The 21,458-nt window shown below is 39.8% G+C and overlaps 1 protein-coding gene across 1 annotated transcript; it reads left to right on the top strand.

The window, feature by feature from the left end:
• Window positions 1-8,672: 8,672 nt before the first annotated feature.
• emx3 (empty spiracles homeobox 3) lies at window positions 8,673-20,826 on the top strand (the record flags this gene model as incomplete). Its single annotated transcript, XM_084010570.1, has 3 exons — window positions 8,673-9,069; window positions 18,185-18,369; window positions 20,629-20,826. The coding sequence occupies 3 exons, from the start codon at window positions 8,673-8,675 to the stop codon at window positions 20,803-20,805; spliced, it is 759 nt and encodes a 252-aa protein (XP_083866696.1). The 3' UTR covers window positions 20,806-20,826.
• Between the last annotated feature and the right edge of the window lie 632 nt (window positions 20,827-21,458).

Genomic DNA, 21,458 nt, shown 5'->3' with positions numbered 1-21,458 from the left:
ACTTCGCTGTTCATTGTGTTTTCTGTAAGTTGGAAGTAAGGATGCTGTGATATCTGCAGCGCTGACAGCCTGCCGACAATACGATGACAGATCACCTCATTATCACAACACTTATTACTATTACAACAAACTGGGATCAACATCACAAGTTAACAAAGCTGTTCATGTGCCTGCAGAGGGCGCTGCCGCTCACCAGTTGTTTAGAGCATGTTATTATTTTTATTATCATTATCACCAGGAAATAATGAGATCAGTGTTGTGTGTGAGTGCGTGAGTGTGCTAATGTACTGCATATACTCAATCAGTATGTATTCCATACTGCCTATTAAATAAGTAATAGTATATTATTAATAATAATAAAAAAGCATTACGTTTGATTTTACCAGCTGTCTGTTGACTCAACTGGTCTCAAGGCAACAGCTCCATTATATCTCTAAAAAACATTACAGCAAATTTCCAAATAGGTGTTTTTTTTGTTTGTTGATGAACCGACCACATATTCTAAACTGTTCTTTCTCGTATGAAACATGAAAATGTGACATGAACAGCTTTTAATCTGGCTCAAAATCTCTGATGCCATGCAGTCCGTGAATTGATCTATTTCTTATTCAGCTGTGAGCGGCTGCATCAGTCCGTCTGACTAAACTCAGTTTGTCACTAAAGTCAGCATGTAGTCACGAGTTGGGACTCTGGTTATGAGCATGTTAGCTGCTGATGTTACCATGTGGCTCACATTCCAACACTGTACTTTAGTAACAGTGTTGGAATGTGACCAAGTACAACACAAGTGACCAAGTACAATTTTGAGTTTCTTAACTTGAGTATTTTCATCCATCCATCCATCCATTGTCTACCGCTTATCCTGTATTCAGGGTCACGGGGGGGCTGGAGCCGATCCCAGCTGTCATTGGGTGAAGGCAGGGTTCACCTGGACAGGTAACCAGTCTATCACAGGGAGACATGTAGAGACAGACAGGTAACCAGTCTATCACAGGGAGACATGTAGAGACAGACAGGTAACCAGTCTATCACAGGGAGACATGTAGAGACAGACAGGTAACCAGTCTATCACAGGGCCATGAGTATTTTCATTTTCTGCTAATTTATACTTCTAATACTCAGATCTCAGACGTACATATATCATCATTTTTACTCTACTAAATGTTTTTCATAACTTAAGTTACTTTATAGATTCAGATTAATAAAAGAAAATGTTTCAACTAATACATTAAGATGTATTATTATAGATCTTTCTCCTTTGCTCAGCCACACAGCATGACGGTCTGGCTTCAGGTGTGTGTGTGTGTGTGTGTGTGTTATAGCTAGACGTGTCGTATGGAGGCCCAGGAGGCTCAACACCCCTGACCTGCAGTTAAAGAATCACTGCTCTAAGTGTGAGCATGAAGCGCTGAGCGGATGTAAAGGGATCAGTGTGTCAGTGGCTGTTTGACAAGCCGAGACAATACCTGAAACCTGCAGGTCAGCTCCTGCTGAGTGTGTGTGTCTCTGTGTGTGTGTGTGTGTGTGTGTGTGTCTGTGTGTCTGTGTGTGTGTGTGTGTGTGTGTGTGTGTCTGTGTGTGTGTGTGTCTGTGTGTGTGTGTGTGTGTGTGTGTGTGTGTGTGTGTGTGTCTCTCTCTCTCTCTGTGTGTGTGTGTGTGTGTGTGTGTGTGTGTGTCTCTCTCTCTCTCTCTGTGTGTGTGTGTGTGTGTGTCTCTCTCTCTGTGTGTGTGTGTGTGTGTGTGTGTTAGCTATGGGTCATAGCCTCTGCTGTCATGTCACAGTGTTCCCATGGCACTTCACAGCCACCTGGAGACACCTGGAGCAGAGAGGAGAGCGTGAGTGTGTGAACGGAGAGGATGAATGGATGAACGGACAGCAGCATAGAAGAGAACCTGAAGGGTGAAAGAGATAAAGAACTGTCAATCAATCATGTGACATATTTGAAGTTGAGAGAAAACAAACAAACTGTATAGAAACATCTCTGCATATAAATCATTATACTGAATGAATTCGTTTTGGGACTAAACAGTTATGACAGTTATGAATCAGCAGGTGGGGCTGACCTTTACTGCCCCTCTATACACTGTAAAAAGTCCAAAAGTCAAACTGTACAAACCACAGGAATATAAGTACTACTTTCACAGTAGAATATGTGTGTATTCAACCAAAAGTAACTATGAAGTTATGAAGTTACTGTAGAAAATGACTTGATTTTTACTTACTCATGCTTCTAGTTAACTACTGTGAATTTTACCGTACGTTTCTTACAGTGTAGTGGAAGTATTCAGATCTTAACTGCAGTAAAAGTACTAATACCACACTGGGAAAATACTTCACTACAAGTAAAAGTATTTATTTATCATCACCTACTTAATCATCAAAATCATTAATAATGAAATAATAATTATAATTCCTTTTCATATTTGTTGAATGAAGAATGTATTCTTTATTAATGATTCATTCTTTAGAAGATCTTTTAAAGTAACTCTTAATTGGATGAATTTAGTGTGTTCTGAGTAAATGTAGTTAAAGTATTGATGGTGCAGTTAAAAATGTTACTTTTATATCTGATGTGTCTTGATTAATATTTCTGCTCCATTAATGTGTTTGTTGCATATTTTAACTAATTTACATCAATGCATCATATTTTATAAGACCCTCATACGTCCTGTGTAAACCACGTATCTCTCAAAAGACAATGCATCATTCTTCATCCTTCAGTTGATCACAAACATACAACATCAACGCATCTGGAGATACATGGTTTTCACTGGACAAGAAGGGGATGAAAAACATGCAACTAAAGCTATCAGACAAACATAGTGGAGTAAAAAGTACAATATTTACCTGTGAGATGTAGTGGAGGAGAAGTAGTGTAGTAGTGTCTTGAATTTAAATACAACACTGTACTAAACATGAGTAAGTTGTAAACTATGGGACACATTGAATGGTGATGTTTCTGAAACCAAAATATGTTTCATAAATGTGTTGAATAGACTCGTCTCACGCCTACAAAAACACACGACGTGGCAAATCTGGAAAGCTTTATTATGAGTGAGGTAACAGATCTCCGTAGGCTCAGTTTGCACATTACTTCTGGTACTGCTGAGTTGCTGTGTGGGTTTCATCTTTTGATAGTTACGAAATGTTTGTTATTGTGTCACAGGGAGTGTTTGATTTTTACACCTGGAATCGGAGCATTGAGTTTGTGTAGCTCGAGAACATTGTTAGATGAGCAAACGGTAAACATGATTTTATCTCATCTTTGTGTGTTTATCGTGGTAAACTTCTTTGCTTTTTGATGAATGTTGTGCTACAGAAATGTGTGAGGATTGATATTCTTGTGTGGTTTGTTGCTTTGATGAGGCATTCAGGCGTTCTGCCGCTCCACATCAGTCCTGGTTAGTTTCCCTGCCCACATTCAGCTCTTTGTAGAGCAGAAACCTTAAAACAACATTCTGAACATGACCGAGAACCAGCGCCAAACTGCAACCGTGCTTGACCCTCCTGCAGCTGCTCCCAATTAAAGCCAAATCTTTTTGGAAAACCAAACTAAAGCACTAAGGTGACGTCCATCGGCCGGACTCACCCGCCGCATCGTCACTGTGGCTGTTTGGCCACGTCATCGCTCGCGCTCCACTTTCCCCCCTTTACATTTTTAAGTGCCCTTTTCACGTGGAACATAAAGACAAGAGATTAGAAGAGGGGAAAAAGAAATTTGCAGCTATTTCCTGTTAATATCTTTCCCTTGTTGGGCTCTAATGAGAGGAGTCGCCCCTTCACTTTCAAGAGGGCTTAGCAGCAGTTAGCTGGCTCCAGGCTGCGGGGACAATAATCACATTTTAACTCAGCCTCACACCCTGAGCCCTCACAATAACTCACACCACTTAATTCCTTCTTTCAGAGCTGGTGATAAAACGCCAGAGGCTAAATTAATAGATGCTAATGGCCGCCTTCAATCAAAGCCGAGCGGGATCCAAATCTGCCAGTGAGGCCTATTAATTAACATGTGGAGGGGGCGGCGAGCAAAGGGGGACAAACTGAGGCAGGATGGGGAGGAAGAAGGGGCTCTGTGGTTCACATGGGCCTCCGCAGGGCAGACCATTCAAGGCGGATGCAGGGGGCCTTTGTGGAGCTTCCCGGGCTACAATTAGAGGCTCCTGAATGGGCTGGCATTTGTCCTCCAGGTCCAAAAGCTGCACAGGAAAGACAGAGTCCGGGATGCACGGGTCAAATCAGACGTTCAAATAGTTTCTTATCGGCAGGGAGACCAGACGGAGACACGAGTCACTAAAACACGACCTGTCCATTGACACACTGCGGCTTGCTCCGCCATCTAAAGTATTACTCATGACATCAGACTGTACACGTTGTAGCACGTTGTAGCAAGTCGTGACAAAATCGTTCTTACCATCAATTCCATTTCAATTCAATTTGATGTATAGTGTCGTATCACAACATCCTATCTTATTGCAGCTATCGCATCATATTGGAGCCGTTGTGTTGCAATGTATCACAGCTATTGTATCGTAGCTATCATTGTATCATGACTATCGTACCATATCGCAGCTGTTGTGTCGCAATGCATCGCAGCTATCGTATGGTAGCTATCGTATCATTGCTATCATATGGTAGTTATCGTATCATTGCTATCGTATGGTAGCTATCGTATCATTGCTATCATATGGTAGTTATCGTATCATTGCTATCGTATGGTAGCTATCGTATCATTGCTATCGTATCGTAGCTATCGTATCATTGCTATCGTATGGTAGTTATTGTATCATTGCTATCGTATGGTAGCTATCGTATCATTGCTATCGTATGGTAGCTATCGTATCATTGCTATCGTATGGTAGCTATCGTATCTATCGTACCATAGCTATCGTATGGTACCTATGGTATTGTTGTATCATGGCCATCGTATTGTAGCCATCATATCATATCGTAGCGATCATAACTATCGTATTGTATTCGTATCTACCTTTGAGGACACAGAGGTATGTCCTTGCCGTGTCTTGCCACAGGTCACGAGAACTCCAATACCAAACATTCCGTTGCCCAAAATAAACGGGATATCTGATGCTGTTATTTTCTGCCTGGTGTGGCATTTTTTCACATGGAGAAAGATGATTGACAGGTTGAAACAAACCAAATGACTGCTTCTCATGGTAACAGATGTGGAGCCACAGGCAAAGAGACAAGAAGAAAAGTGTCAGGAAGGCTTTTTTCACTGGTAGCTTAAGTTCTGATTCGTGTTGGTTGTCATAAAGTTAACGATAACAAAACCCACCCATTTAGAGGGACGATAAGATTGGTCAATGTTACTGTCATCTGAAATTACACAAACAGTGCACAGGTTTTTTGATTTCATTAGATCGTTACTTTCAGGCTGTCACTTCACTTAAATCTGGAAAAATACTATATAATATACATCATCCATTTGAATGATTTGAATGACCACATTTTTAAAATATCACCTGAAATTGCAACAATACTGTCCCGTTAGCCCAACACTAATGATAAAACAACAGGAGTCCAGATCTCACATATTTGATGTTATCGGTTATTTTAAGGCACTCCATTGATTTTCTTGTCATAGACTGTAAAGTCCATAATGTTTGTGTAAATCTGTTCCACAAGGGGCTCCAGTATACATATCACCTAAATGTTCTTCTGAATTGTCTTCTCAATGTGTGTATGTGTGTGGGGTCGGACATTTTTGACCTCTGTATTTAAGAAATCCTGACTACGGCTTTGATTGTGTTGTAGTTATTGCTGCTGAGAGGTTCAGGCCACTAAAAACACTTTCCAGATAAATAAAATATAGATGATGGATTTGGTTTAATATTGGAGGACATCATTAAAATGATGCCCCCACATGTGCAAACTGCACAAACTGCAAACGTCAAAAAGGTTTGTTGGCAAAAACAATGTCAACAGTATAATATGTTGAGAATATTATAATCTTTGGTGACAATCAGTATTTGCTGTTGTAGATGAGCAGAATATTAATGTCATTGTTAGGAGAGTTAAGAGTTGTTTAATCTCTCCCGTTGTTTTGTATTATTTTGTATTATCACATCCTTTGCCTGTTCAGCTCCTTTCTGGCTCAGAAGATGAAAAACTCTGTGTTGTTAGTGGAAACCCATGTCATGTGATCAGCTCTCTTTTCAGGAAACGCCACATGATGGTTTTATCCCAACAGAACAACACGCCCCCTGTCGGCGTGGTTCAGGTGCCGTTCAGGAACAACGACTGGATTCAGGTTGGTAGCAGTCAGACACTCGTCAGGTCCATCACAACGTCCTCTGAGACCAATCACACAGAACTGTCTGTATGTTTAAACCACACAAACCTCCTGATGTTTACAGGTTGTAACTGTATCTATGATTATTAACTGGATTCCATCTTTTATCGTTCTCATAGTTTATACTCTTATAGGCCAATAGCCTTATGATTCATTCTGAGATTTACTGTCTTATTCAACAATTCATTTCCCGTCTGGAGATCAATAAAGGTTCATCTTATGATTTCACTATAGATGTATTTAATAACAAGACACTGAATACAGAAATAAAAACAAGTTGCAGTATTCTCATGAAGAAGTCTTGAAAGCTGCAGAGGTGAAAGAAGTACTCAGATCTTTTACTCAAGTAAAGTATTAATACACGTTAAAGTCCTGCATTCCAAATATTACTCTAGTTGTACTAGCAAAATATACTTAAAGTACAATATAGTCATTGATGCAGCTAAGGTGAAAGTGCAGCTCATTTTAATGACTATGCTGGTAGTTTAGTGTATAGTGTAGAAATGATATAGAAAATAGAAATACTTTTTGGATGTATAATTCTAGTAATATTGTCGGGTGAAAGATGGCTCGTGTGTGTTGATTGTCAGGTAATGAGAGCTGGAAACTTCTCACTGAGATTAACACTCTGAAAAAACACATAAAAGAGGGAGGTTTCCTCTGACCTTTGACCCCTGAGGTCAATTGTCTTGTTCTGTGTCAATTGACCTGTCGCTCAGCAGAGGGACGTGCACGCACACACACACACACACACACACACACACACGCACACACACACACGCACACACACACACACACACACACACACACGCACACACACACACACACACATATTAATATAATTTATATTTTTTATAATTATATAATTTATATACATTTGATGTTCTTTGTGATCTTTATTAAGTTACATTGAAAAGATGAAACACTTTACATGGTCACACAACATATAGGCTATTTGTTATTGTTTGGCATTTTTTAAATTTATTAATCAAAAACCATTTAGAGAATTAATTCAGTGTTCAAGTATTTAAGATTCAAGGCGTTATTGTCATTCAAAAACACAGGATTGGACAAGTATTGCAGTCAGCTAAACACAGAAAATATAAAACCTGATGTTCACGTATTTGAATTAGGTCCGGAAAAAAAAAAGATGGAATAAAAGTGTAGCACTAAAGTGTAGCACTAAAGTGTAGCACTCAACTGAACAAGAATATGAACAGGATTTGTTGCTTTTCTGTTTTATAGCATATTTATTTTTAGCTCTTACTTTACTTATAATTAAATAATTATTTTTAGCTCTTACTTTATCAGCAATGATACGTTGTGGTTCCTTTGTTTCTTTCTTTTGACAAATGTACTTATTGTAAGACGCTTTGGACAAAAGCGTCTGCTAAATGACCTAAATGTAAATGTAAATGTAATAGCAGGAAACTGAATCTCTTTTTTTAGAGACGTCACCTTGGACATTTTTCCCTTACTCATATTTTAGATGAATTATTGAACTGAATTGAAGTGATACACAGTCACATTCATACACAGCAACCTCAATGTAAATGAACAGCCAATGACAAAATGTGTGTTTGTCTCAAATAAGGAGATTCAACCAAATTGTTACAGGAAATAAAACTCAATAACGATATAAATGTTATAATAATATTAGAGCATATTTCAGAAATGTATTTCTTATTACGATGATTAATTAAGTATGATTATGACGTGGGCGATCTTCATCTGTGACATCCTCTTTATGATGACCTCATCATCATTTGCTTCATCTTCATCACCATCAGTCATCATCACTTCCAACATTCCCACCCTGCTCCTCCACCTCTTCATCTTCACTCCATCAACAAAATGGCTGTTGGAAAGGTTGCCTGTGCGCACGCGCAGCGCACCTCTGCCAGGGAGGGCAGGGCAGGTATCTCTCCGCGAGCCGTTTGACTGACAGACGCTGCCGGCTCGGCTTTCCACTCCAGCATGCGGCGGCAGGAGGCGTGAGGACACACCGACTACCAGAGCTCCACAGCGCGGCCGCTCTCTGCGTAAACCCGGCTGCTGCTCGGAGGATCAGCTGCACTTCAACCGGAGACTTTGAGAGGAGTTGGTTGTTCGGTATCACCTGCACGCGGAGCCGGTAGAGACACTGCCCCGGACACAGGTGAGAGGAAACGTCACCCGTTTCCAGGTGCGACGATCAGGATTTTTACGCACGGGGACTATTGGGGAGAGTTATGGCTCTCTGGGGGAAACTGGGAATCTAAGCTCCCCCAGTCCGAGGAACTGGACTAACTGGACACCGACCTGTCCACATCTTCACCATCCTCCTCCTCCTCCTCCTCCGCGCAGCTCCAGGTGCTGACAATGTTCCACCACAGCAGCAACAAGAAGTGCTTCACCATAGAGTCTCTGGTCGGGAAGGAGGCGAACAGCCACAGCCACGGCCACGCCGGCGGCTGCTCCTTGGACGAGCCCATCCGGCCCACGGCGCTCAGGTTCCCGGAGTCCCTGCACCCCGCCGCTGCAGCCGCCGCCGGGGTCTTTGGCTCCTGCTTCCAGGGGAGCGGCGGGAGGACTTTGTACTCGGCGGGGCCGGACATGGTGCTGCAGGAGCCCGGGACGCGCACGCACAGCCCCGGCGGGCTGCCGCTGCACCCGCTGCAGATGCCCCCGCAGAGCTTCTTCAGCCCGCAGCACCGGGAGGCGCTCAGCTTCTACCCGTGGGTGCTGCGGAGCCGCTACCTGGGCCACCGCTTCCAAGGTGAGCCGCTTCATCCACACACCTCCGCCTCGGTCTGCTGCTTTCCTGAGTCCAGCACACACACAGGCTACTAATATCTTCTATTAAATATGTGTGGTTATTGTTTGATTATGTTCTCCTCTTTTATTTAATGTGTTCGTCTGTTGCAATACTAGCCTATCAGACAGGAAACAGCAGATATTGATATATTCTTCTTTATCTTCATTTAAAACATATAATTTCTTTATTCTTTTGTCATTCATTTTATTATTGTCTCCTGTTTTTATTTAATGTGTTGCAATCATGAGACAGGAAACGTTGTATTTATTCTTTTGTCATGAATGTTATTATTTTCCATTCCCCCGCGTTATTAGGTATTAAGCTTCTTATTTAATTAAACTTACAGAGCTCTAAAAATAACGACACATGGCGAAGTAGCTAAAGGTGGTTATTAGCAGTAGAAAGTACTAGCAGTTGTACTGCAGTATTTAAGTGGCAGTTTTAGGGATTGACTGATACATGAATTGATCGTTTTCTTGGTAAATACCCGTTTTGTGTTTTTCACATTCACACTTCTTATCTTGCATTTGTTCTCATATTTAAGGATTTGATCGATATTAATATGAAACGATGATTTCTGTTTTATTCACGTGTGTGTGTGTGTGTGTGTGTGTGTGTGTGTGTGTGTGTGTGTGTGTGTGTGTGTGTGTGTGTGTGTTGACAGATTGATTTCATCCCCATGTCCTATCACCCCCCGCTGAGTCATTTTAAACAATCAATATTTGAAGGATTTCAAGGAACTATTTATTTGCTAATGCACGCTTGTAATTAAGCTGCAACAACCAATACGAATTATAATAATAATCCTATTACTAATGATAGTAATAGCAATCATTTAAAAAGCGTGTATGCGGTCTATTAAAAGTACAGTTCCTGTAATATTTCAGATTTTTTTTATTTTTATAAAGACTAATTAGTCAGTAAGAATGTGTTCACTGAAACATTCAATAATTAAACAAAAATAACTTCAAAAGACAAACAGGACGCTGGAAATGGATCTGCTCTTCACACCGAGTCTTTCCTGAGGATTTATTTGTTTTTGTCATTTTTAATATAAAATAACGGATATAAACAAATCGTCTGGAATCAGAGAGGCGCTTTATAAATTAGATTTATTATTATTATTATTATTAATATTATAATTGTATTATTATTTTATTTTAGTTTTGGCACTTTCCGTTTTTGGGCAGTTAATACGAAGCTGCAGAGAGAGAGAGAGAGAGAGAGAGAGAGAGAGAGAGAGAGAGAGAGAGAGAGAGAGGATAACTTTATGTCAGCTCGTCCTGTTGTCGATAAAAGAGGAATCATCCTGTCAGACTGCGGGAATAGAACATATCTAAATGAATATGATCAGCGGTGTTTTAACTTGAGTTCATAGTTTGTGTATTCATGTAAAACAGACCGAGGAGAGTCGAGGGGCGGATTTGAATTTAGCGGCCTTTTTGATTCCGTTCGGAGAAACCAAACTTCAGACGCGACGTTTCTTTGAAATGACTTTTAACCCGAGTTGTGCTATTTGTGATCCTTCTGATTCATAAAGAATACAATCTGATGATCTCACCTGCAAATCAATCATCATGACTCATTCTGATAGTTTCCGTCTGGACTCTGGTTTATAATGGAAATACAGCTTATATCACTAAATAAACGTGTACACGTGACGCAGCTGCGAGACATTATTAACAAAAAGTAAATAAAAAATCATTAGAAAATAAACTTTCTGCATTTTACATTATTATAACGTTTACATTTATCATAACTATGATTCAGAAAAAGAGAAATAACCAATATAAAGAATTGATCCAGTGTTTTTCAACATGTCGGACGCGATCCAGCGGAGCGATTATTTCAAATGTTTGATCAAATATCCTCAGAAATCATAAAACCATAAAAAATAATTAGAAATAGAGTTAGATATGACATCCTTGCATTACATTAAACTATAAAAACCCTAAAAAATACAAAATAATAGTCCTCTCAATATGAATTAAATAAAAATCAATCAATCAATAATGATAATAAATATAGACCTATCGATGTATAATAAAACATTATATTTACATTAAGTTTTCATGAAAAATACATGTATAAAAAATACAAGGAAACAGCTCAAATGTATTAAATCAAATCCAAAAAGTTTTCATATGTAAATAATTGCATCCACTGCTCTTTAAATCAGAGTAGAAACATATTTAATATTCAAATTCACATGAAAACCAAACAGAATTTAAATATTAGGCTTCATCAGATTTAAACACAGCTGAATAAGCTTTAATAAGATTATTACATTCAACAGAAGGACAACAAGAAGAAAGTATATTTTTAGATTCTTGCAGGAAACAGATCATCTTTTCTTCATCTCCGACATGTTTTCATCTTTGTTTTAAACCTTTAACATCCGTCTCCTTTTCACTTTAATCAGCCAGACTTTGGCAAAAAGATTCATCTTATTTATTATTATTATTATTATTGTTGCATCTCTTCATTGCAGTTGCATGAGGTGAATGGTTGCAACCACGGACTCTTCATGTCTGCTAAGACAGACATATTCCCCCCAGATTTTGCCGACACATTTGGCATCGTTTGTGACCTCGGAATCTCCACGAGAGTTTAAAAATAAAGTTGATCTGCACAGCGTGAGTTTACTTTCTGGCACTGGCGGAACCTTCTGGCTGTGATCCTCCATCACCTTTGACCTCTGAGGCTGTAATGTCACTAGTTTCTAGTGCAGGTCAAATGTATGCTCATTTCATTTAGTGTGCAGCTAGAGGACTTACATTCTAAACTATTCCTGGAGAATCCCAATAATAATAATAATAATAATAATAATAATAATAATAATAATAATAATAATAATAATAATAATAATAATAATAATAATACAAACATGTGTTTAGGCCTTCTCCAGCACAGTTCCTAGTATTTCTGATTTTTCTTTTTTATAATGCCTTCAGTCGACCTTTCGCTCCATCAGAATGTCTTGTTTGAAACCCACCAGACTCCATTAAACATTCCTATTAAATTAAGGAGACACACACTTTAAACAACCGAATCACTGTGAGTCAGGATTTATTAAACCTGTCAGTTTGAAAAAGTAAATCTTAATCCCTTTATGACTCAATTCAAACACGTTATATTGACATAACATGACAGCTTGTCCTCACAGGACAAATAACATGATTGGTGAACCTGCTTCAATCACTGGTCCCGTTCCTGGTTTTAACCCCTTGTTGTGTGTTTTCATCACAATCCAAGCAACACGTCAAGTTTGAATGATTATTACTATTATCTGTTCAAAAATGTTTTAATCAAATAATTAATGGATCATTTATTTTATACGTCAAAAAAATCCCACAAATATCAAACAGCTTCGTATTGGTTTGTTAAAGTTTCAAAATGTGTTTTTTTCTTTTCTTCACGTCTTTTAAAATTCCATATTTACACTTAATCTAAAATCTACTTTAACTTTGATCTGTTAGTTTTGCAGAAATATTGAACACAAATCAATGTTTTGTTTTTATATGTTTTGCATGTTAAAAACAAGTAACAATCTTAATAATAAAATGATACTAATGAAAATATTTCTCATGGCTGCTCTCCAGGTTTCAGTGAATTCTTTTTTTTAAGACAAAACATTTAATTTGAATGTTGTTAATGCAGAGAACAGGATTTTTTCTTAGCTCATGAAATATATTATTATTAAAAAAAAGTAAATAAATGATATTGACTAATAATAAAATGTTAATAATGCGTGTATCCTGCTTCATGACGGGTTATAATGACTTGTGACTGCAGCGTTAATACCTGGCCTGCCAGCTACAGCTTCAGTGGTGTAATAAAGTGTGTAATCACGGGCCCGAGCATGCGATGGCCCTGGTTCCAGCTGCTGTAATGGGTCCTGTGAAAGCTGACGGGTTCGGTTGTTGGCGTGTTTGCGAGCTTGTGTCGCCTGTGAAGGTTTCAGGTTTGTGGATCAACTCTGGCAGGAGAAAGGGTTTGTGTCGGATCATAATGAGCAGGAAGTTTTGTACAAGAGATTTGTCAAGAGGCAAACTCACAACACTGTTGGTTCAGGCAGCGGTTCATCTTATTCATCAGCTGGAAGCAGCTGAGAGCCTCCTGTTCAGGTCTCAACCTGTGGTCCTGGGACTACTAGGGTCCTTGAGGGGACCAGCAGGTCCTCCAAGAGCTGCATTTAGATGCTGTTTCCTCCTCTCCATGCAACTAAAACGTTCTGCCTTTCCAAACATGTTCAACATGCAGTGTATTTGTCTCAATTCAGACCGCAGAGAAATGAGCACTTAGCCTTCTCTTTAACATGTGGACTCTGATGTCACTGAACTCACCGTGTCGTTCGGTTTAGCATCAGCTCGTGTTTTTGACGCTGAGCCTTGTTAATGAAATCTGGCAGCTCGTTAGTAAACAAAACCACAAATGAATACTAAAATGCACACAAGACGAATGAAACAACCTCCAACATGTCTGATAGTACCTTTTATTCATTTTCCTTTATTTTGAACTTCTACGCTCTGATTCGTTAAATACGCTGAGGACACACACACACACACACACACACACACACACACACACACACACACACTCACACACTCACACACACACACACACACACACACACACACACACACACACACACACACACACACACACACACTCACACACTCACACACACACACACACACACACACACACACACACACACACACACACACACACACACACACTCACACACACACACACACTGACAGGTTTGGACTTGTCGTCAGTGCCAGGGGAGCCTGATGTGCCATCTGTCCTAACAATCCTCCTCCTCCTCTCTGAGAACGTTCGGAGGATTTTCTCTTTGACTATAATTTGTTCCCTCCTCGTCCACATCTTCCTCCTCCTCCTCCTCCTCCTCCTCCTCTTTCTCCTCCTGTTCTCTCTCTTATTTGAGAGGAGTGTATCGAAGGCAGGTTAGGACTTTTTTATGGTAACAGCTTGAGAGTGTAATTGGTCTCTAGGTTTGAGGTGTTTTTGAATGGATTTGTCTGATCACCAGAAATAAAAATCAATCCGGATTTTATCTAATTTGCTTTTTGAAAGTTGCACGGAAATGAACGTGATTTTCCTTTTCTTTTGGGAACCAAATCCTTTTTTTCCCCTCATATTTTTCCCCTTCCTCATGAATTGAATTTCCCAGAGGGGGATTAATAAAATGCATCCTCCTCCTCCTCGCCTTCTGCAGCTCTCTCCATTCTGATGCACAGGACGTGATGCTTTGAATGTTTCTGATGTGTTTGTAACAAACAGTAGAAGAAGAAGTGGGCCGTTAGCATTATTAGCAGCATTAGACTCTCTGCTGTGAAAGCAGACGAAGGAAAAAGCACAACCACTAAATGAGGTCGACAGGTCAGACTTGATCACCTGCATCCGTTTACATTCTTCCCCACGTCTTCTCCGTCTGTCATCACAGCAGCTGAAGCCGTTTGTCAGGGAAGAATCTGACAGGAAGTATGTCCTCGTCTCTCTGCAGTCCTTTGGTTCAGCATTTCAGTTTCATTTTTATTTTTGTTAGTAAGTTTTGGCGCAACATGGTTGAATCTTCTTTTGTCTCCCACCTGAAACATTTAGTCCGATTTCACTGTTTGCACCTCATTTTCAGCAACATTGATAAGGAACTCAGTTATAAAAGGCTCAAAGGATACACTGTTGTTGTAGTCTACTGTAATGTTGACAGACAAGGATGACAGATATGTACGTTTGAATTCTTTTCATTGTTTACTTTTAATATTTTCTCTGACTGGATGTTTTCTTGGTCTCAGATTTCAAGTGTTAAACGTTTCCTGCTCTATGATCCAAACTAGACTCAACTTTACAAACTTGTATTCTTTGAAAGCAAAACTTTGGTCAAACTCTCAGAACTTGATTTTAAATGCAGACGTTTCCAAAGATACCAAATCTATCTCATCAATTAGAGACCTGTTATGTGTCCAGAAAATGGAAACATTTACTTTGATCAACCTCTGCAGCTGTTTTTGTTCCCTAAAGCCAGAGAAGACGCTGATAGTCTTGAACATGTGCAGGACAGGAACGTGCTGTTGTTGTTGGGAGTCTTTGCTGTCATTAGGCTGCAGCATCGTATCATTACCTGCTTCCACTGTGTCACTGTTGTTAAAACCTTCAAACTGAAGCTCATTAGAGACTCTGAAACATGACGCTGCATCTGTAAAAGCTAATAATATTAATGACAATGTTTTCTTGTTTTCCATGAATCCTCCAATCACTTCAAAACAGACAAAATATTTGGCTCCAGTATTTAAAAGTCATAACTAAGAAGTAAATCTGAGAGGATATCATGTGACCTCACCTTTGACTCGTCTTTAGACAGTGAAGTGTAAACGATTAGAAGAAAACAAGATGAGAAACACAATGAGAAAGAAACCAAATGAACTAAAAACTGCATTTAAATATCAAGAAATTAAAATACAGTAATGCATACATTAGTAATATTATATGTAGTGTAAAGAGTGCCTTGCACATGTTCTGACTCAGCAGGTCTAATATGTTGCATTGCACTATGGGTAATTGCAGGTCTGTAATGCACCACAAGGGTGGGTTCTCTTTGTTCTGTGGAGTGGATGCTTTATTCTGTGCATGTTCAGGTGGTTTGTATCCGGTAGTTTCTGTTACCATGGTGACGCCAACATGGATCAGAAATGATTGAAAGTCTGAATCACGACAGATCTGAGTTCAGTGTTCCGGCACCGTTGATTATTTCTCCTCCAGCGGGTCGTCTCTTATAGTTTGATGGATAAACAGTTTTTTATTCTGTGTCTGTTAGTCGTTTCCGAGTGCTCGCTGCCTCGACACGGACTTGGTGCAGGTCTGTGACCTCTGACCTCCCTGCAAACTCAATGCTGCTGTTACATCAAAGGGTCGTCTTATTATTGTCGTTATATGACATCCAACAGAAATCAACCGTCACATTTGCAACCGAGACACGACCGTTGACCGCCATCATCCCCGACTCCGACTTTGCATATGAATATCACTTTATAGACGCTAACGTTGGCTAAAAGGCGTGAGCACGTGTCGGCTTTCTGCACGCCATCATTGTCCTCCTCGCCTCCTCGAAGCCGCCGAGCAACCGACGTTTTTGCGTGCGGCGTGTCGGCGACGCCTTTTCAGCCGAGCTGCAGCGGTTGAGGAGAAGTTGCGCTTGGATTTGTTTTTATGTAAAATATTATTGTAAAACACAACTTCCATTTTAACAACATTGTTTGTCTCAGATCAGATCTGCTGAGCAGCACGTCATAAACGCGTCTCATAAACAAATGAGCTTCTGATTCTGGACCCTGTGATGATCTGGTGGTGAAATGTCGAATCTCTGAACCACTTCAGGAAAATTAGAAGCACCACAATCTTTACAACGACCCGCAGACAATATTTCACTCCTGTCTTTGCAGCAGCAGCAAGATTTTAATGTTGGTTCACAAATACTTTTATTTAATTATTATTTTCTGTGTTTTGCATTTCAAGCTGATGTCAGATAAACATAGTAGAGTAAAAAGTACTTCCTCTGAAGGCAAAGCTACTTTTATATAATACATTTCATTCCAAGTATATCAACATTATAATTTAGTTCCAGTTTCATCATTAATATTTGATTGTGTTGAAAGCAGTGAAAAGATTCCACCAGACGTCTGCTAACGTACATGTTTGACATTCCTGCATTTCATTCCTGAAAGTAAATGGCCTCATTTATATAGCGCTTTTCTCCAAAGCGCTTTACAGTACTGACTGACATTCACCCATTCACTCACACATTCATACACTGACGGCTGAGTCAACCACGCAGGGCAGCCAGCTCGTCAGGAGCTATTAGGGTGAGGTGTCTTGCTCAGGGACACCAGGCACTCAGCTAGGAGGAGCCGGGGATCGAACCAGCCATCTTGCGGTTGCCAGCCGAACGCTCTACCTCCTGAGCTAAACCCCCCCCGGCCTCAAACCTGAAAGTGGACTCAAACTATTAATTCATTTTTAATATTTAATTGAAAAACTTCAAAAGTAAAAAATTCCATACAAGTTGGTACTAGTTTATGTGAGAAGACGTCATATTTTGTTTTCCAGGAAAGAAATGACAATTTGATTTTTATAATGGGTGTGATATGACCGAGGAGGTGATCTAAAATGGCTTTTTTAAATTTCATCTGATATAGATGAAACCATGACTCGGTAAACTGTCATAGTTTGGTTTTTAAAAAAGTGACGCATCATCAAATCTTGGTGAAATCAGACTTCAATTTTGGATCTGTGGATTAACTGCAGATCCAAACGTATCAGATTAACCACACACACACACACACACACACACACACACACACACACACACACACACACACACACACACACACACACACACACACACACACACATACACACACACACACACACACACATTCAAATCTATTTCTATCTGATGACACGCTCTAACAAAAGCTGTTGTACCTCTGAGGACCGGTTTGATGACGTTGTGTTTTATCTTCGGTTTGAGGGTTTAATTCCTCATCAAATCCTTTTTAGCTTCACGTGTTTTGGGTAAAATATTAACATCCTCCCAAAATGAACATAAACTGTGATTTGCAAATAGAAGATGCTCAATCATTGACGTTTCAGCTCTGTATGGAGGAAACATAACATTTAAATTGTAAATGAAGTGTGCAGTTACCATTGAACGATCAGCGAGTTATTTATTGTCTTGTGCAACACTGAATTACAGAGAAGCAGCATGTGACGCCTTCATTATGGAGCCTATAAAGAAAAAAAGGTTCCGTTGTTCTTCTCAAAGACGATGTTCAGGTGTTAGAAGTAGTTTTGACGGTCCGGTCAGTAAAATGAGTTTGTCCTTCAGTGATTCAGACTGACATCGTTGTTCTGTCTTCTTTGTCCTTCCAGCTGTTCAGTCTGAGAACAACTAAACACATCTGACCTCGTTTAGATTGGTCTTTGCTCTCCCCAGGTACTCCTTCAGTAAACCTGCAGCTTGTTTGTTAACCTCTGTGCCGTTTGTGTTCAGGGGAGGACAGCAGTCCGGAGAACCTGCTGCTTCACGGCCCGTTCTCCAGGAAACCCAAAAGGATCCGGACGGCGTTCTCGCCCTCTCAGCTGCTCCGTCTAGAACGAGCCTTCGAAAAGAATCACTACGTCGTCGGAGCCGAGAGGAAGCAGCTGGCCAGCGGGCTGTGTCTGACGGAGACGCAGGTAGGCATCATGGGAAACTGAGGAGGGGGCGCACATGATGAAAAGAATGGGTCAGGAAAAAGTCCAAAAAGTCGTTTTGCCATGAAAATGTATGAGAACTTAAAAATGCCATAAAACAAAAAGTTATCGTATCACGAAAAAGTGAGTGTAGTGTGTCCAATGAAGGTAGGAAAAAGTGCTATGTCGATGTCATAAAATATGTCATAATATATGTCTAAAATAATGAATGAGTCATCAAAAATCATATCAAAAAATAAATAGCATAGTATGTCGAAAGAATCATAAAACAGTCATAGTCAGAAAAACAATCATAAAGTAGATCAAGTTAGAAAACAAAATATATAGTGATAAAAAGAATCATGTTGAAGCAAGTCGGGAAACAGTCACAGGTTGTTATGCAGGAAAAAAATTAAGCAATTTATTACGAATGATTCTTCCAGCAGCAGCAGCCAAATACTGACATATAGTTGAGCTTCTTACAATCAGAGACTTTAATCCTTAAGTGTTGAAATAAATCACCTGTTTGCATGTGTTTAGGACATGGAAGCTCAAACTGTGCAGTGTTAATGCCTTGCTCAACAGCCGGCGGCACAAGCCTTGAGGCAGCCTGATGTGTGTCTCGGGTGTGATCTGACGTCAGGCTGTTTCAGCCGCCGGGCTGCCATCCACAGCCGAGGAATGATGAGGGGAAGTGAGTCGACGGTTAGTCAGCTCCCTCCGCCTTCTTCTCAGCGCTGATTGACAGTGTTTGTCATCAGGTCGCCACGGCGATACGAGTCCTGACGCCAGTGAAATGATGTGAATCATGCGCGATTATTTATTGTCTAATTTCCCAACAGAGAAGAAGAGAGAGGGAGGGCAATCAACAGAGACTCACATCAGCAGCTATTAATCACACATAATTTCTCCTTCTGCAATTATTGCACTTTTATAGATAATAATGATCGAGTGATCTGCGGTCTTTTACGAGATCTCATGGCTTTGATCCAAATACTCTAAAAACATCACGTTTAATAGATGGCTGTCATCTGACAACTGACAATACATTTAAAAACTGAGCTGAGAGTTTTCATTAATCAACCACAGATTGAAATCAGTTGTATTAGTGCCAGAAGAAGTATTAATTAATATATACTAATACCACACTAAAGGTCCTACATTCAAAACCTGAAGCAAAATGTAGTTAAAGTTAAAGTATCGACGGTGCAGTGAAGTGTTTTACTATTATATCAGATTTTCTGGATTAATATTCCTTCAGCATTAACATGTATGTTGCATGGTTTTAACTTGATTATTCATCATATTCTATATGCTCATCATATGTCCTGTGAGAACCACGTCTAAAAAAATATATCATACTTTGTGTATGTGATCCTTTCAAAAGTATAAATTGTAGATACAATTAAACAGTCAGTAAAATACCAACATTAAAATGCTGCTTGCACGTATAAGTGGATGAATGGGTTTTATTTTTTATACACATTATGAATGATTGGAATAACGCTCTGAATGGGGCCATCTTGTTATGTAAGGTTTCACATAGTACTACTGCATTGTGGTATTAGTACTTTTACTTAAAACAATGAAGTACTTCTTCCAGCGCTGATGTGGGTGTAAATCACCTCGCTGTCGCCTGAAGTGTTCTCATGTTCCAAACGAAGCTCATCAAGTCAAACTTTTTATTTATGACTTGAATCTGTGGAAAGACCCGAACATGAAGCTTTTGTTTCTTCAAACTGTCGATGCATCGACGTGGATCGTGGAAGTGAACGTGCTGACTCAGCGCTCGTGTTGCACAATCTGTCAGACAGGACGTGTTTTAACAGTCAGATTTGTGTTTTACCAGCGTGCAGGTATTAAATCACATTTAGTACTATGACTGTCAGCTCACACGTGGTCTGAAAAACACTGTGAGGAACTTTTACATGAGAATCATCCTCCCGGTGTTAAAGTGACCACAGTTTCTCTCATACATGAAAAGTTGAATTCATAAGAGAGAAAACAGAAAGCAAAGTCTTGGTTGCTACAACTAGTAGAAAAATACACTTTTAAATATGGAGTTATACTTTCATCTTGTTTGATCAGCAGCAATGCATCATGTTGGACAATCATATCTATCCATACCTATCAGAACCATATTTTATATTTTATATTTAAATTGATTGATTTACCTTTATTAACACGCACCTGTCCCTCTCTCTTTCTCTCCCTCTGTCTGTGTGTGTGTGTGTGTGTGTGTGTGTGTGTGTGTGTGTGCAGGTGAAGGTTTGGTTTCAGAACCGCAGGACGAAGCACAAGCGTCAGAAGTTGGAGGAAGAGTCTCCTGAAGCTCAGCAGAAGAGGAAGGGCAGTCAGCACATCAACCGCTGGAGAGCAGCCACACAGCAGCCTGGAGGGGGGGGAGGGGAGGACGTGGACGTCCTCAGTGAGGACTAGACTGAAGCAAACACACACACACACACACACACACACACACACACACACACACACACATTTTGAGTTTCCTGAACCGTTCAGACAGTGAACGCACCATGATGACAACTTGTGCCAGTAATGTAAAACAGTGAGGATGGCGACAGAAACATTGTGCAACAGGAAGGAATGTGAGCTGTGAGTCATGTGTAAGATTAGGTGTTTATTTAAATCATCATCCCCTCACGACACTTCACCTTTTTAACTTGCCTTAAAGCAACACAAACACTTTAAAAACACTTGGACCTAATCTTTTACAGTCTAACGACTTTGGAGGCGCAGATAAAGAAACTTGAGACGCTGAGACCATTAGTTGGTGAATAATTAATATTTTTCTCTGGTTTGGTTAGGAAAGTGTTACAGTTATATGAGTTCAGAGGAACTGTGGAAACTAGTAAAAACAAAATAAATTGTAAAGTTTGAACGGTGGCTGTAGCCAGCAGACCAACAGACAGGTAAAGGTGTTTCCTATTTAGTTTGCCAAATATGATTTGGTAAGTTTGTTATGTTCTGAAGAGATGACAATCTGCCAAAAAACCCTGCAGGAAATTATGATGATGTAGTTTGATTACGGCTCAGATTTCTCATTTCCAGATACTTCAATGTTACTATTGAAT

The sequence above is a fragment of the Eutrigla gurnardus genome (genome assembly GCF_963514095.1).
Source record: "Eutrigla gurnardus genome assembly, chromosome: 5".
NCBI lineage: Eukaryota > Metazoa > Chordata > Actinopteri > Perciformes > Triglidae > Eutrigla > Eutrigla gurnardus.
The sequence above is the reverse complement of the archived record's forward strand: the minus strand, read 5'-3'. Positions and strand labels throughout refer to the sequence as shown.